Source organism: Panthera leo, chromosome A1 (genome assembly GCF_018350215.1).
Source record: "Panthera leo isolate Ple1 chromosome A1, P.leo_Ple1_pat1.1, whole genome shotgun sequence".
Classification (NCBI taxonomy): domain Eukaryota; kingdom Metazoa; phylum Chordata; class Mammalia; order Carnivora; family Felidae; genus Panthera; species Panthera leo.
In genome coordinates, this window is record NC_056679.1 from 113,367,408 (window position 1) to 113,380,944 (window position 13,537).

Below are 13,537 nucleotides of genomic sequence, written 5' to 3' on the forward strand. Positions count from 1 at the left end.
AGTTGCTAGCAAAAATGCTCCTGCCCAAAAGGAAGAAATCAAAAATTTCACTTCTAAGGATAAAGTTTCTAAAAATTGTACTAAAGCCCTTTAAAAATCCAATGCTGTCATGCCAAAGTTGAGGCATGAAAAGTGGTGTTAATGTTGGTTGGTCCATTGATTTTGGGTTTCCGGTCTTAGGAGGGCTTTTTATTTAATATCTTAATGAGTCAAAATATCTTCTTGGAATATCTTTGAAAATGAGCATCTCGTTAGCTTACTGGGAACTGACTACAGAGCACACTCTTCTCCATCATTAAGTTAATGCTAAGAATCTTTAAGTGTCATCTTATTTTGAAACTTGTCATAAGATAATTAGGCAAATTAAAATCAGTGGTTCTCTGTTCCTAGAAGTTTCTCTAAGTGAAATCAGTTAGTCGATTTTAATTTGTTCTCTTGTGCATTTTTCCAAGCTCAGAGAGACAGTAACAATGGTTTTCTCTGATGGTGTAAACTGAGATTTTTTTTTAATGTCTTGATTCTTTTATATACTCTATTACAATTTAGCTGCAATTAAACACCTGTTTTCTAAATTATGATCTTGGTGTTTTGTTCAAGTGAGAAAAAAAATTGAAACAGGGATGATGCAGTTGAAATCCCAATACAGAGCTTGCCTCTGGCCTCTCTATACCCACAGTCCTGGTTGTACCCGTGTATATTAGGCCACAGAAGTTTATTGTATCAAGTATGTTCATTTCCCATCTGAGACTAACTCTGGAGATGATGCCACTTTGGCCAATGCTAGGATTGGAAAATGCTGGTTTGAGGTGGGTTGACAGAGTACAAAGTGGTTTTTTTTGCCTGAGTTTTATGTGGTTGTCTTGTGGATGGGCTGGAATTCATGATGAACAAAAACAAACAACAAAAAAAATGTGGGCCAGAAAGCCTTGCTGGGTGGCTGAGGAGGGTATCCAGGAAGCTGGAAACCAGGTGGAGCAGGAGCTTAAGGGCTGGTACTGAACTAAATGGGACCACTTGAGGACTATTCTTTGGTACTTTGTATCCGAGTCAGCTTTGATAGGGTCAGAAATTCTAAAAACGGTAGAGAAAATGACCCTACCAAATTTGGAGACAGACTCTAATCGTGAACTTACTTCGGGAAAAGAAACACTGATGAAGGGCTTTCTTCACTGGTTTCTTGACATTGGTGCAGGTGAGGTGATGGGGACAGGACTAGCCGGTAAAAATCCAACCCTAGCTTCTCTGTGCTACGATGAAGTTCTTTTTGGCCTCTGTCTGGGATTTTTTACAAAGGATGAGTGGTGGTATAAAATCTGTACAGTTCGTGGACCCTCATTATGATCTGTGGATAGAAATGGGGCAAAAGCAAAACCTTAGATTAAGAATCCGGAATTTTCTTCTGCTAAGGAACACTGTGGTATTGTCTTCTCGGAGAGCAGGGGATATGGAGACATGCCTTGGAAAAAAGCCCTTGCGTAGGTAGTAGGGAGGGTGAGAACCTGTGGCAGACAGGATTGTTGCAGCCCGGGGTGGGCTTGGAGCTGAAATGAAAGAGATGGCTTGTGAAGTTGCCCATGTGGGAGTCTCATGGCTTCTGCAAGAAAAGCGATTTAGGCGGACAGAGGCTTATCCAAATCAAAGGGCTTCCAGGAACTCTGCTAATGCATAGGGGAAGGAGCATCCTCAGCCTGCAGGCTGCAAGTGCTGTTAGTGCAAAAAAAGGACTTTGATACAAATTTCTTATTCCAGAAATTGTGATCCAGGTCTGGACAAGCTGACAAATCTAGAATTGTTTTTCAGATGAGTTTTTTAGAGGATCTTGAAACACTTTTTTCTGACAGGTGTGTGCACACACCTTGTACACGTACAGTCTGTTCTGTACATATTCAAGCATGTACAGAGAAAAGCGTCCAGACACCATTTTTTATTAAGGAAATCAATTCCCCAGAGGAACTCTTGACTGAATTAAGGCTCTTGTTTGTAGGAAGCCAGATAGAGTGATATGAAAACTAATTTTTAGTTATTAACACCCGGGGTGGTGGGGCTAGGGGGGGAAAAAGTACAGTGTGGTGTTTTCCACGACATCTACAGGACACAAGAAAAGCACTTAGACACCGTAAGGCCGGGAACCATGCTGGAATAACCACTGGTGTGGGTAATCAAAAAGCATCTTTGACGTTTACAAGGTGGGGGCTCCCTGCACTGTCAGAATCCCACATAAATCACATGCTTGGTGCAAAAATCTCACGGGAGAGAAGGGGGCTCGAATTCAGCCAGCCATTCCCCTGTCTAAAAAACAAAACACAACACCCTTCTTCCCACACAAGCGTATGCAAAACCAGAATGCTCTGGGGACAAGAAGTGGTCTCCCAAACCTCGGGTCGGGTACAGAGAGCAACAATGGAGAAGAGGCCTTGGTGCTGTGGAGTCTTATTAGATACAAACGCAGGAGTAGGAAGTGACTTGCAATTCTGTGTGCACCTCGTGTCCTCTTCCCGGTGGGGACTACCATATGTACCCGACCTCGTCCTCTTTGTCGTCATCCTCGTCCTCATCATCCTCTGTCACTGCCCGGGTGTGCACCCTCAGTTTGCCCAATCTGTCCTTTGGTCCCAGCTCCCGTTCATCCTCCAGGTCATCTAGGAGGACCACAGAGCCACCACTGCCAAAATCCCCTGAAGTTTCTTGCTCCTCTTCTGAAATATTAAGAAGGAAGACAAGATGGAGGATTAGTTTCTCTTTATACCTTATGACCATAAGAATGGTTCCTTCGCATGTGACTCAACTGTAGGGAAAAACCATGCAATTCACTCTCTGAATACTGGGGCCTCTCAGCCTGGAGGGACCACAAGCTTTGGGGGCCCCCAGAATTCTTGAGATGCTTCTACCTTCTGGGGTAGAACTGTGGGAGGTTTATCGAAGTCCCTCTCTGCCTGCGACAGTTCCTGACTGTGACAAAATGTTACCCAATCTCCTGCTCATGGTGAGTCCCTGCCACTCTGGAAGCTAGCTACGCATAATCACGTGTGCTTTATTCACGTCACCATTGTAAACTTGTTCGCTGTAGACCACGGATAGGTCTTGAAATTTCCCTGCCCAGGTCTTTATCCAGTCAGGACGTGCAAGTCGTCATTGTGGGGCTGATGCAGAAGACCTTACTCACCACAGCTCACGGTGCCCTGTTTCCTGGAGCCAGCCAGCTCGTTTCCGTATTTATCCACACACCAGCACTGCCCTGTGCTCCCGTGGCACTGCGTGGCTTTGTAATATCCCTCCTCATTACACCGAGGTATGAATGCTCCTGAGGGAATAAAAGGTCCAATTTGAATCAGAGGTGCCCTGATACTCGGGGTTAATGCCCTCCAAGACGGAGAAGAGGGCTAACCTATCAGACCGGGTACTTCTTGCAGAGCTAGCAGGGGAGAATGGGGCCGTTGGTTATGACTTACTCAAGATGACAAGTCCCTGGGTTTGCTCAAGGTTAGACAGGATCCCTTCTTTGATGGGTTCTTATTTTTCCCCTCTAAATGGCGAATGGGTCCCACTCTTAGGACTGGTTAATATTTTTTGAGTTTTACTGAGATAGAATTGATGGGCAGCCTTGTGGAATGTCAACTGTAGGGCCAAATTTGACTCACATATACTGGGACATGATTACCACTGTAAGTTTAATTAACATCCATCATCTCAATGATTTAAAAAAAAAGATGTTTTTCCCTTGTGATGAGAACTCTTAGGATTTACTATTAACAACTTTCCTATGTACCACACAGCAAAGTTGACTAGAGTCCTCATGCTGTACATTAAATTCCTAGTACTTATACGCCTTTCAACTGGAAGTTTGTACCTTTTGATCACCTTTCTCCAGTTCCCCCCCTCTCTACTCCCTACCGCTGGGGACTACCAGCCTGATGTCTTTTTCTATGAGTTTTTGTTGTAAACTTTTTTGGTTTATTTTTAGAGAGAGAGAGAGTGCGTATGTACACGTGAACAGGGGAAGGGCAGAGACAGGGAGACAGTGTGGAGCCTCTGACAGCAGAGAACCCAGTGTGGGGCTGGAACTCACGGAATCACAAGATCATGACCTGAGCCAAAGACGCTTAACCGACTGAGCCACCCCAGTTCCCCTGAGATTTTTAGATTCCACATATAGGTGAGATCATACAGTATTTGTCTGACTTACTTCACTTAGCATTATTTCTTCAGGGTCCATCTTTGTTGTCACAATGGGCAAGACTTCCTTCTCTTATGGTATACAATATTGTGTATACACACGCACCAATGTCTTTATTCAGTAATCCGTTGATGGACACCTCTGTTGTTTCTGTATCTTGGCTACTATAAATAATGCTGAAGTGAACATAAGGGTACATATATCTCTTCGACAGAATGTTATTTCCTTGGGATATATTCTGAGAAGTTGAATTGCTGGATTGTATGGCAGTAGTATTTTAAAATTTTTCATGAACCTCCATACTGCTTTCCATAGCGGCTGGACCAATTTACATTCCCACCATCAGCGCACAATGCTTCCCTTTCTCCATGTCCTTACTAGCACTTGTTGTGTCTGGTCATTTTGATGACAGCCATTCTAACAGGTGTGAGGTGATATCTCACTGTGGTTTCGATAAGCATTTCCCTGATGATTAATAACGTTGAGCATCTTTTCACGTACCTGTTGGCCATCTGTATGTTTTCTTTAGGATGATGTCTATTTAGATCTTCTACCCATCTTTAAATCAGGTTTTTGGTTTTGGTTTGTTTTGCTACTGAGTTGAGTTCTTTATACATTTTGGGTATTAATCCCTTATCAGATATATGGTTTGCAAATGTTATTCTTCATTCTGTAGGTTTTCTGATAATTTCGCTGTGCAGAAGCTTTTAAGTTTGACGCAGTCCCACTTTTTTTTTTTTAATTTAGTGGCTCGTGCTTCAGGTGTCCTATAAAAAATATCATTGCTGAGGCTCATGTCAAGAATCTTTTTCCCCTATGTTTTCTTCTAGGAGTTTTATGGTTTCCAGTCTTGCATTTAAGTCTTTAATCCATTTTGAGTTAATTTTTGTGAGGGGTATAAGATAGAGATCTAGTTTCAGTCTTTTACATGTGAATATTCAATCTTCCAAGCACCGTTTATTAAAGAGACTAATAGTAGACCTATATACTTGTGTTTATTTTTGGTTCCCTTGATCTTTGTGTCTGTTATTATGCCATCATGCTGCTTTGATGATTACAGCTTCATAACGTAGCTTGGAATCAGCAAGTGTAATGTCTCCTACTTTGTTCTTAGGATTGCTTTGGCTATCTGGGGTCTTTTGTGATTCCATATGAACTTTAGGATTGTTATTTCTATTTCTGCAGAACATACCAGTGGACTTTTGATAGGGATAGCAATTAAATTGTAGATGGTTTGGGGTGATATGGACATTTTAACAATATTAAACAAATTTTAACAATGTTAAATTAAATATTCTTCCACTCCATGAACATGGGATTCCTTTCCATTTATTTGTGTTGTCTTTGATTTCTTTCATCAGCGTCATATAGTTTTTAGTATATACATCTTTCACCTCCTTGGCTGAAACATATCTGCAAATAAGGAAAATTGTACTTTTTTCCAACTTGGATGCCTTTTGTTTCTTTGTCTTGACTGACTGTGCTGCATAGGACTTCCAGTAGTATGTTGAATAGGAGTGGTAAGAGTGCCACTTTGTCTCGTTTCTGATATTAGAGGAAAAGATTTCAACCTTTCACTGTTGAATATGATGTTGGTTGTCTTATGTGGCATTTATTGTGTTGAGGTTTGTTCCTTTTATACCTAATTTGTGGAGAGTTTTTAAAAACCATGAATGGATGCTGGATTTTGTCAAGTGAATTTTCTGCATCTATTCAGATATCACCTTGTATTAATATATCATATTGGTTGATTTGTGTATTTTGAACCATCCTTGCATCGCAGCATTAAATCCCATTTGATCCTTTTAATGCACTGTTGGATTTCGTTTACTAGTATTTTATTGGGAACTTTTGTATGTGTATTTAAGATACTGGCCTGTTTTTTTCTTGTAGGGTCCTTTCTGATTTTGCCATTGGGATAATGCTGGCCTCAAAAATGAGCTTGGGAGTGTTTCCTCTTCTTTGATCTTTTTTGGAAGAGTTGAAGAAGGTGTGGTGGTGTTAATTCTTTAAATGTTCACTAAAATTCATCAGTGAAGCCATTTGGTCCTGGGCTTTTCTTTTTGGGGACATTTTTGATTAGTAATTCAATCTCCTTACTAGTAATTGGGATATTGTTTTCCTGGAGTAAATACTACTTGGCCATGATACATTGTTATTGGAATACTACTGACTGAATTTACTGATCCTTTTGCATCTGTGTTACTAGGCGATTCACTAAGTGATAAAACTGTATGCCTCTATTTCTAATTTTTTTATCATGGCACCCAATTCATGAAATGATTCAGGTGTTTTTCTTGCCTCCTCTAGACATTTTGAATACATTTTCTTCTGTGAAAGACGTACTCATAAAAATACTTTGGGCCTGTTTTGGGGGGCAGTGAGGTTAGCATTTTGATTTTGATTTTCAGGAATTTCATGGTTTTTCATACAGGTGGGTCTTCTGTTTCTCTTCCTTGTACAAGTGTGGTAACTCACAGTACTTGTTTCAACAAGGTTTTCAAGATTCTGTAAGTTGGCTTATAGCAGTGGTTGTCAAAGTGTGGTCCCAGGACCAGCACCTGCATCATTACCTGGAAACATCTTAGAAAAGCATGTGGGGCGCCTGGGTGGCTTGGTCGGTTAAGCGTCCGACTTCAGCTCAGGTCATGATCTCACGGTCCGTGGGTTCGAGCCCCGCGTCGGGCTCTGTGCTGACAGCTCAGAGCCTGGAGCCTGTTTCAGATTCTGTGTCTCCCTCTCTCTGACCCTCCCCTGTTCATGCTCTGTCTCTCTCTGTCTCAAAAATAAATAAACGTTAAAAAAAAAATTAAAAAAAAAAAAAAAAAAAAAAAAAGAAAAGCATGTACTTGGGCCCTATCCCACCCAGATCTACTGAATCAGAAACTGTGTTTTAGTAAACCCTCCAAGTGATTCCAATACATGCTGAAGTTTTAAAACAACAAATTTACAGTACTGTCCTGTATGTGAAGTTACATTCCCACTTACAAGTTCATAACAGTAGTTGAATGGCTTTCATATTGCCAAAGATTTGTCTATTTCATTGTTTTCTACTTTAGTCTTGGTCATTTTTTTGACTTGAAAGGTTAGTGTTTGTTTTTTCATAAATCCATTTGAAGCTATGAATATTCCTCTGTTTTTAGTTGCTTCCCTCTGATTTTGACTCACAAACCTCATTGTCATTCAATCCTAAAAGTAGTTTTAATTTCACTTTTGATTATTTATACTCCACGATGTATGGTCTATTTTGTTTTTAATTTGAATGCCCGTGAAAACACATTAGGAGATATCCCCATGCAGGAAATGATGTGTAAGAAGGTCAATGGTATTTTTATGAGTCAGCCAGAGTAATCTCTCTATGTGGGGAGATGTGATAAAGCAAGCTTGAAAACTAGGTGAGATTCAAGGTAGGACAAAGGTAGGCGTTTCATTGGTGTGAGCTAGGGAAAATGGAAGATGAGACGTTTTATCTCAGACTACATGCCTTATAAATGTCTCATTCATTATTAATGAAGCGGTAAGAAGATATCCATAGCCAATGAAAACAAAATTTAAAAACTAGATTTATACTAATTCTTTAACTACCTGTGGACCTTAGGCATATCACTCAAACACCTGAATAACCTCCTACATGGAGAAATCAGATTAGTGAGCACAAGCCCTTGCACTGGACAGACCTATTGAAGTTGCCTTCAGATCAGAATGATACCTTTGTCTTTTTTAGAACTCAGGTCCACATAGGTCAAAGTCACAACTTTGGGGTTCTTCCTGAGTCGAACGGGGCATTATCAGAAGTGGGAGATCTGAGGCAACCCAAAAATCAGTAGAGGAGAAACTACCTGAGTTCACGGACTACTTAAACAATCTGTAAAATCAAAACAAAACAAAACTTGCCCATTTCTTCAAGTACACAGGTGCATGTTTGAAATGGCAAGATGCTTAAGGGATGCACCTGCTTCTTAATGCTTAACAAGAAAAATTGTGAATTATTGTGTATTATATTGCCGCTGTCAGCTCTCTTTTTAAAAAGCAAGTAAACCAACCCAGACTCCTTTTTTGACAAATATATGAGGTTTACCAGTCTCTGAAATGGCCTGGTCTGAATGCCATGACGACCCCTTAGTGCTGGAGAAAGAGGATATGCAGCTGAAAGGGAACACTTCAACAAGCCAGCATTTGTTACCTTTACCTCCAGCCACAGACGGGCATGTCAGGGAAAAGCACAGTTAACATTCAGACAGAGAGGAGAAATGTGCACTATTTAAACAGATTTATGCTTTCCTCCAGGGATTATTATGCACATGAATCCAAAAAACACATTTAAGCACACCCAAGCCTTTGAACCCGATCTGATAAATATAGAAGAGGCTACAGCTCATCTTCTTCCCTGAATGGACAATTTGGTCTGGGGAATAATTCATAGACATTACTGCTTGAACTAGGAAGGAACACTTTCATGCTCCATTCAGGAGAGATTCTTGGGAGAGGAGAAAGCCGAGGTTTACTGGAGCCCCAAGTAAGGGAGGAGTGGGCAGTAGAGACGGTGTTGGATTCCCACCCTTGCAGCCCTGCCCACTAGTCCTGGGCTAATGGACTAGGCAGCATTTCTCAAACAGCTCGCCTATCCTCAGACTACGTCCAGCCAGCTGTCTGGGGATGAAGCGAGGCATTTCTTTCAGGAAACACTGTTACCTAATGGAATAACCATTGCTGTGGCTCAACATTACACGAGACATGGTTGGTTTAATTAGTTGTTCAAACGAGTGACAAGAAATTGTACTTACCCAACAGGCTCTTCCCCTTGCTCAGCTTCTGAATCCTGTTCATTTCATTCTGGCAAGGGAGACCTGAAAAATAATTTATGAAAGTCAGTTTCCAGATGGTGCAGGACATAATCTCTAATGATTGGCTTCACTCATGAAGTGAAATGTACACAATGACACACCTGGGACTGGAATGACTCCATATGCTGTTATTAAACAGCACAACAAATTCAGGCCATTAGTGTTACTAATCAAAAAAAAACACAAAAAAAACCCTTACATCATGAGGTACTTAAATAGTATTTGGGGGCTACTTGCATTGTATAGTAATTTTTCTTCCTGCCACCAACTCAGGCAAATGCCACGTGCTTCTAGGTGATCTGGTAATAGACATTTTAATCAGCTGAGAACGAGGATCACAGCATCCTCGTGGTTAAGTGTTGCGAATCCACAGACGGAAGCAACTCACCAATACTTAATCTAACCCAGGTCTTGCTACAGGAGAGAAAGAGGATGAGAATAGCTACTTCAGACTTACATAGGCCTCAAGGAACAACTGTAAAATTATACAAACTTTGAAGCTATGTAAGAGATAGAGAGTAGCAGTGAGAATAGAAAAGTGAAACGTTAACTCACTCTCAGCCTCGAAGTCCTCAATTATAAGACACCTGTTGCCATGAGCGAGCACAAAACTCAGTTCTCAAGGGAAGGACTGATAGAGTGGGAGCTGCATGGCCAAACAGTGTGCAGTTCTGTCTCCCAAGAGAAGAACTTATTCCATTCCAAGCCTAAAGAAAGATGGCTTCACCAGTTCTTGAGTCACCGTGACTTGCCTTGGCAGACCGCGTGGCTCTGGAAGACTGTGATACGTGCTCATGGGCCTCGAGCCAAGGGCAGAAGTATTCTGAGTCTCAGAACATTTACTAACAGGCCCCAAACTTGCTTGGACAGAAGTAGCGTAAGTACCTGACCACCTTCTTAACATCTTTTACCCTGTGGAGTGCACGATGCCACCCGGTCTCGTTGCTGGTTCCCTAAGAAAAACTAATACGCTTTATTTACCCCTGGGTTTAAGGTGCTTTCAGAGTGCAGGAGAAAGATACCAACTGAAAACAACAAAGAAAAAGGGAAACAGATTCCATGTTTGATGAAGTAAAGCATTTACTATGACAAATAAGGGGCACTTAATGAATTCTTAGAATGTACCAGACAATGTTCTAGAATTTTGTCTTCATCTTTACAACAATCCCATAAAGTAGGGACCAATATTCTTCCTATTTTACCACCGGAAAGCTCATCTTTGTGCAAAAACCGTAGGCATTTAGAAGACTGTTCCTGAAGAATGCAAAAGTCGCCCACATTCATAGAAACACTGTGTCAGGGAGTTCCTCAAATGGTCCGATGGTAATTGTAAAAATTTTACTTCTCTTCCAGCAAGGAAACATGAATCAGGCTGAGACCTACTAAAAAGTACTGCAAGAAAACCAAACTCCACATGAAGAATTCTAACAGAAAACGCTGGCTTCTGAGCAAATGAAAATAGTTACCCAAGACTTAAGTAGTCAAGGGTTCTAATGCAAAAGACACTTGGGGCGCCTCAGTCGGTTAAGGGTCTGACTCTCGATCTCAGCTCATGTCTGTTGCGGCCCCTCACTGGGCTCCATGCTGGGTGTAGAGTCCACTTGAAAAAAAAAGCACCACACAGACAGGACACTCCAGTTCAATGCAGATACAAAGGCTCAAAGACATAAGCGACACAGAAGAAAATTAAACACTGAAATAAATGAAGGCTATATCTGAAGCAACAAAACTGATGTGCAACATGTATATAACTGATGCTCCTGAGCAGAGACTAATCAAATGGAACCAAATGTTTAATTCCAGAGCTCAAAAATGCATGACATAGGGGTGCCTGGGTGGCTCAGTCAGTAAGCATCCGACTTCAGCTCAGGTCATGATCTCACGGTTCGTGAGTTCAAGCCCCGCATCAGGCTCCGTGCTGACAGCTCAGAGCCTGGAGCCTGCTTCGAATTCTGTGTCTCCCTCTCTCTCTGCCCCATCCCCATTCATGCTCTGTCTCTCTCTGTCTTAAAAAAATAAATAAAATATTTTAAAAAATCTTTAAAAATGCATGCCATATCTCAGGAAAGTGTTACGGACTGAGCAAAAACTGAGACATGTCCTACGAAATTCATGTCCTTAAAGGGGAACAAAAATTAGTATGGGTTCATATTATTCTATAGCTAAACCCAGTACTAGGAGAGTAAGTTTAATCTTGGCATCTTTGTTTCTGTATAAAGAAAATACCAATATTTACAGATATTCAAGTGCTAACTCAAGGAATACAATTCCAGTGAGAATTTTTGATCAAGGAATACAATTCCAGTGAGAATTTTTGAAGAAACTTCAAAAACTCAAACATAATACTAAAGAAAAATATCGAAACCAGTCAATAAATAATCCTACCACATGGAAAATTTTAAAGTGCTCTCTCAAAATTTTCTTGGACCAAAGAGGCATTTAGAGCCTTTATTGTAGGACATCTACACATTAATCATAGTAAAAAAAAAAAAAATCTTCACATACGTAATACCTATGGTCTATAGCTAAAAGGGTGCTTTGGAGGAAATTTTAGCCTTGAGTACACGCATTGATCAACAGGAAATAATGAGGAAATGTGGGGGTCAAACAGAACTCCCAGGGCTGGTTCTGGGTCAAGGAGGAAGGTGGTAGAAACCCAACAAAAATAACCTAACTTAATAAAAGGAGAGAGGCGCACCTGGGTGGATCAGTTAAGCATCTGACTCTTGATTTTGGCTCAGGTCATGATCTCAGTGTTGTGAGACCAAGCCCCATATAGGGCTCTGTGCTGGGTGTGGAACCTGCCTGGAATTCTCTCTCTCCCACAAAAAATAAAGAAATAATGAGAGAAATACACAAAATGACTAACAAACAAAACAAAAAAAAAATGTACAACAAAATGACTTCTGTTGTAGTTTGATCAACTTCTCCTGGATACCATAATGTGCCACGTAATGGGGTTCTGGCCTCCTTCAGCAGTTGCTGAAAGGGCAGCAAATCCAGGGACATCCACACAGCGTGGTGACCAGCTTTGTCCCTTGATAAAGGCAGTAACCTCACTCTCAGGGTCCTGGCATTACACCTCCAAGAAGCACTAACACGGAGGCTTTGCTTACTTAGGCTAAGCCTGAACCCTGGCTGAAGGTTACATGATTTTATATGGACTCAAGCCCAAAGCTATCATTAAACTTAGAACTCGATCACTCCAAGTATTTCTATTAAAGTAAGAACATGGCTATTATTTAACACAAATTTGAAGTATTAGCTGATGTGATTAGAAAAGAGAGGGGAGGTATAAAAAGAAAAAAGAAAAAAATTATCACTATTTGCAGAGGTTATGATTGCACACCTCAAAAATCAAAGGAAACCAACCAGAATAATTATTATAAACAAAATGAGAATTTAGTAAGGTGGGTGCGAACAAGATTAATACTGAAACCACCAGCAGTGAGGAACTATAATGGGAAAAAAAAATCAATTTCCTTTACAAGGGCAATAAATAGACGGGAAGTACAGTATCTATGAGAACAAAACTTAAAAATGTAACTCCAGGGGCACCTGGTTGGCTCAGTTAGGTGTCCAGCTCTTGATTTTGGCTCAGGTCATGATCTCACAGTTTTTGGGTTCGAGCCCTGCGATGGGTTCTGTGCTGACATTGCAGAGCCCTCTTGGAATTCTCTCTGCCCCTCCCCCACATGTGTGTGTGCACGCGCTCTCTATAAATAAAAACCATTAAAAAAATATAACTCCATTGGTTGATAGATGCTGTTCTACAATAAAAGGATTCTAGATGGAAGAAGAGACATATAAAGAAGTATTATATACAATAGAGGAAGCATTCAGATGAGAGGAGGAGGATAGGTTAGTCAATACGTGACAAAAAGGTAACTGAACAACCATTTCCAGGAGTGGGGAGAGGGGCTGGGACCCTCTCTGACCATACACCAAAAAAAACAAAAGTGATACAAGATTTCAATAAACAACCAACCAACCAAAATGTGCTGAAGAAAACACAAACACAAGAGAATCATGCACCTTCAAATACTGAAGGTATTTGGTACCTTTACCTAAGGTACCCAAAGGTACACGTTACCTTTCTAGACTTAATGTAAGCCTTATGGTTGCTAAAAAACCATAAAAGATGGAGAAATTTTACACTCTTAAATTGAAAAATTTCTTCCTAAAAAAATGGACCAAGTCAAATTTGGGGAAAAATATATTTGCAATATATGTGACTTCAACAGTGCTAATGTCCTTCATTGAGAAAAAAAATTCCTAGAAACATACCAAAAATGTACAAAAAATAGGAATTTCTCAAACACGAAGGTGTTCAATCTAAGTTATAATAAGAGAAATGAAATGAGACCCATGAGGAAATGTAACAGCTTGTCCCCTAACTTGGCAGTGACCACAAGGTTTGGCTCCACCATGGGGAACTAGGTATTCTTGGAGAGCGTAAACATGGGTACAACGTTTTTGGAAGGCAAATTGGAAATACGGCTTAAATTTAAAAATGCAC

At 40.7% G+C, this 13,537-nt stretch overlaps 1 protein-coding gene and 1 long non-coding RNA gene across 3 annotated transcripts in view; one reads left to right on the forward strand and one right to left on the reverse strand.

Moving 5' to 3' along the window:
* The window catches only part of LOC122218035, a 182,341-nt gene that overhangs the window by 165,118 nt on the left and 3,686 nt on the right, over positions 1 to 13,537 (forward strand). The window lies entirely within an intron of this gene.
* SPOCK1 (SPARC (osteonectin), cwcv and kazal like domains proteoglycan 1) overlaps positions 2,414 to 13,537 on the reverse strand; it is a 513,210-nt gene continuing 502,086 nt past the window's right edge. For both annotated transcript variants that reach the window (XM_042935806.1, XM_042935812.1), the window contains 3 exons: positions 8,959 to 9,021; positions 3,164 to 3,301; positions 2,414 to 2,696 (listed from right to left, as the gene is read on the reverse strand). In XM_042935806.1, coding sequence (XP_042791740.1) covers positions 2,506 to 2,696; positions 3,164 to 3,301; positions 8,959 to 9,021 — 392 coding nt within the window. In that variant the 3' untranslated portion in view covers positions 2,414 to 2,505. The remainder of the gene's footprint in view (positions 2,697 to 3,163; positions 3,302 to 8,958; positions 9,022 to 13,537) is intronic.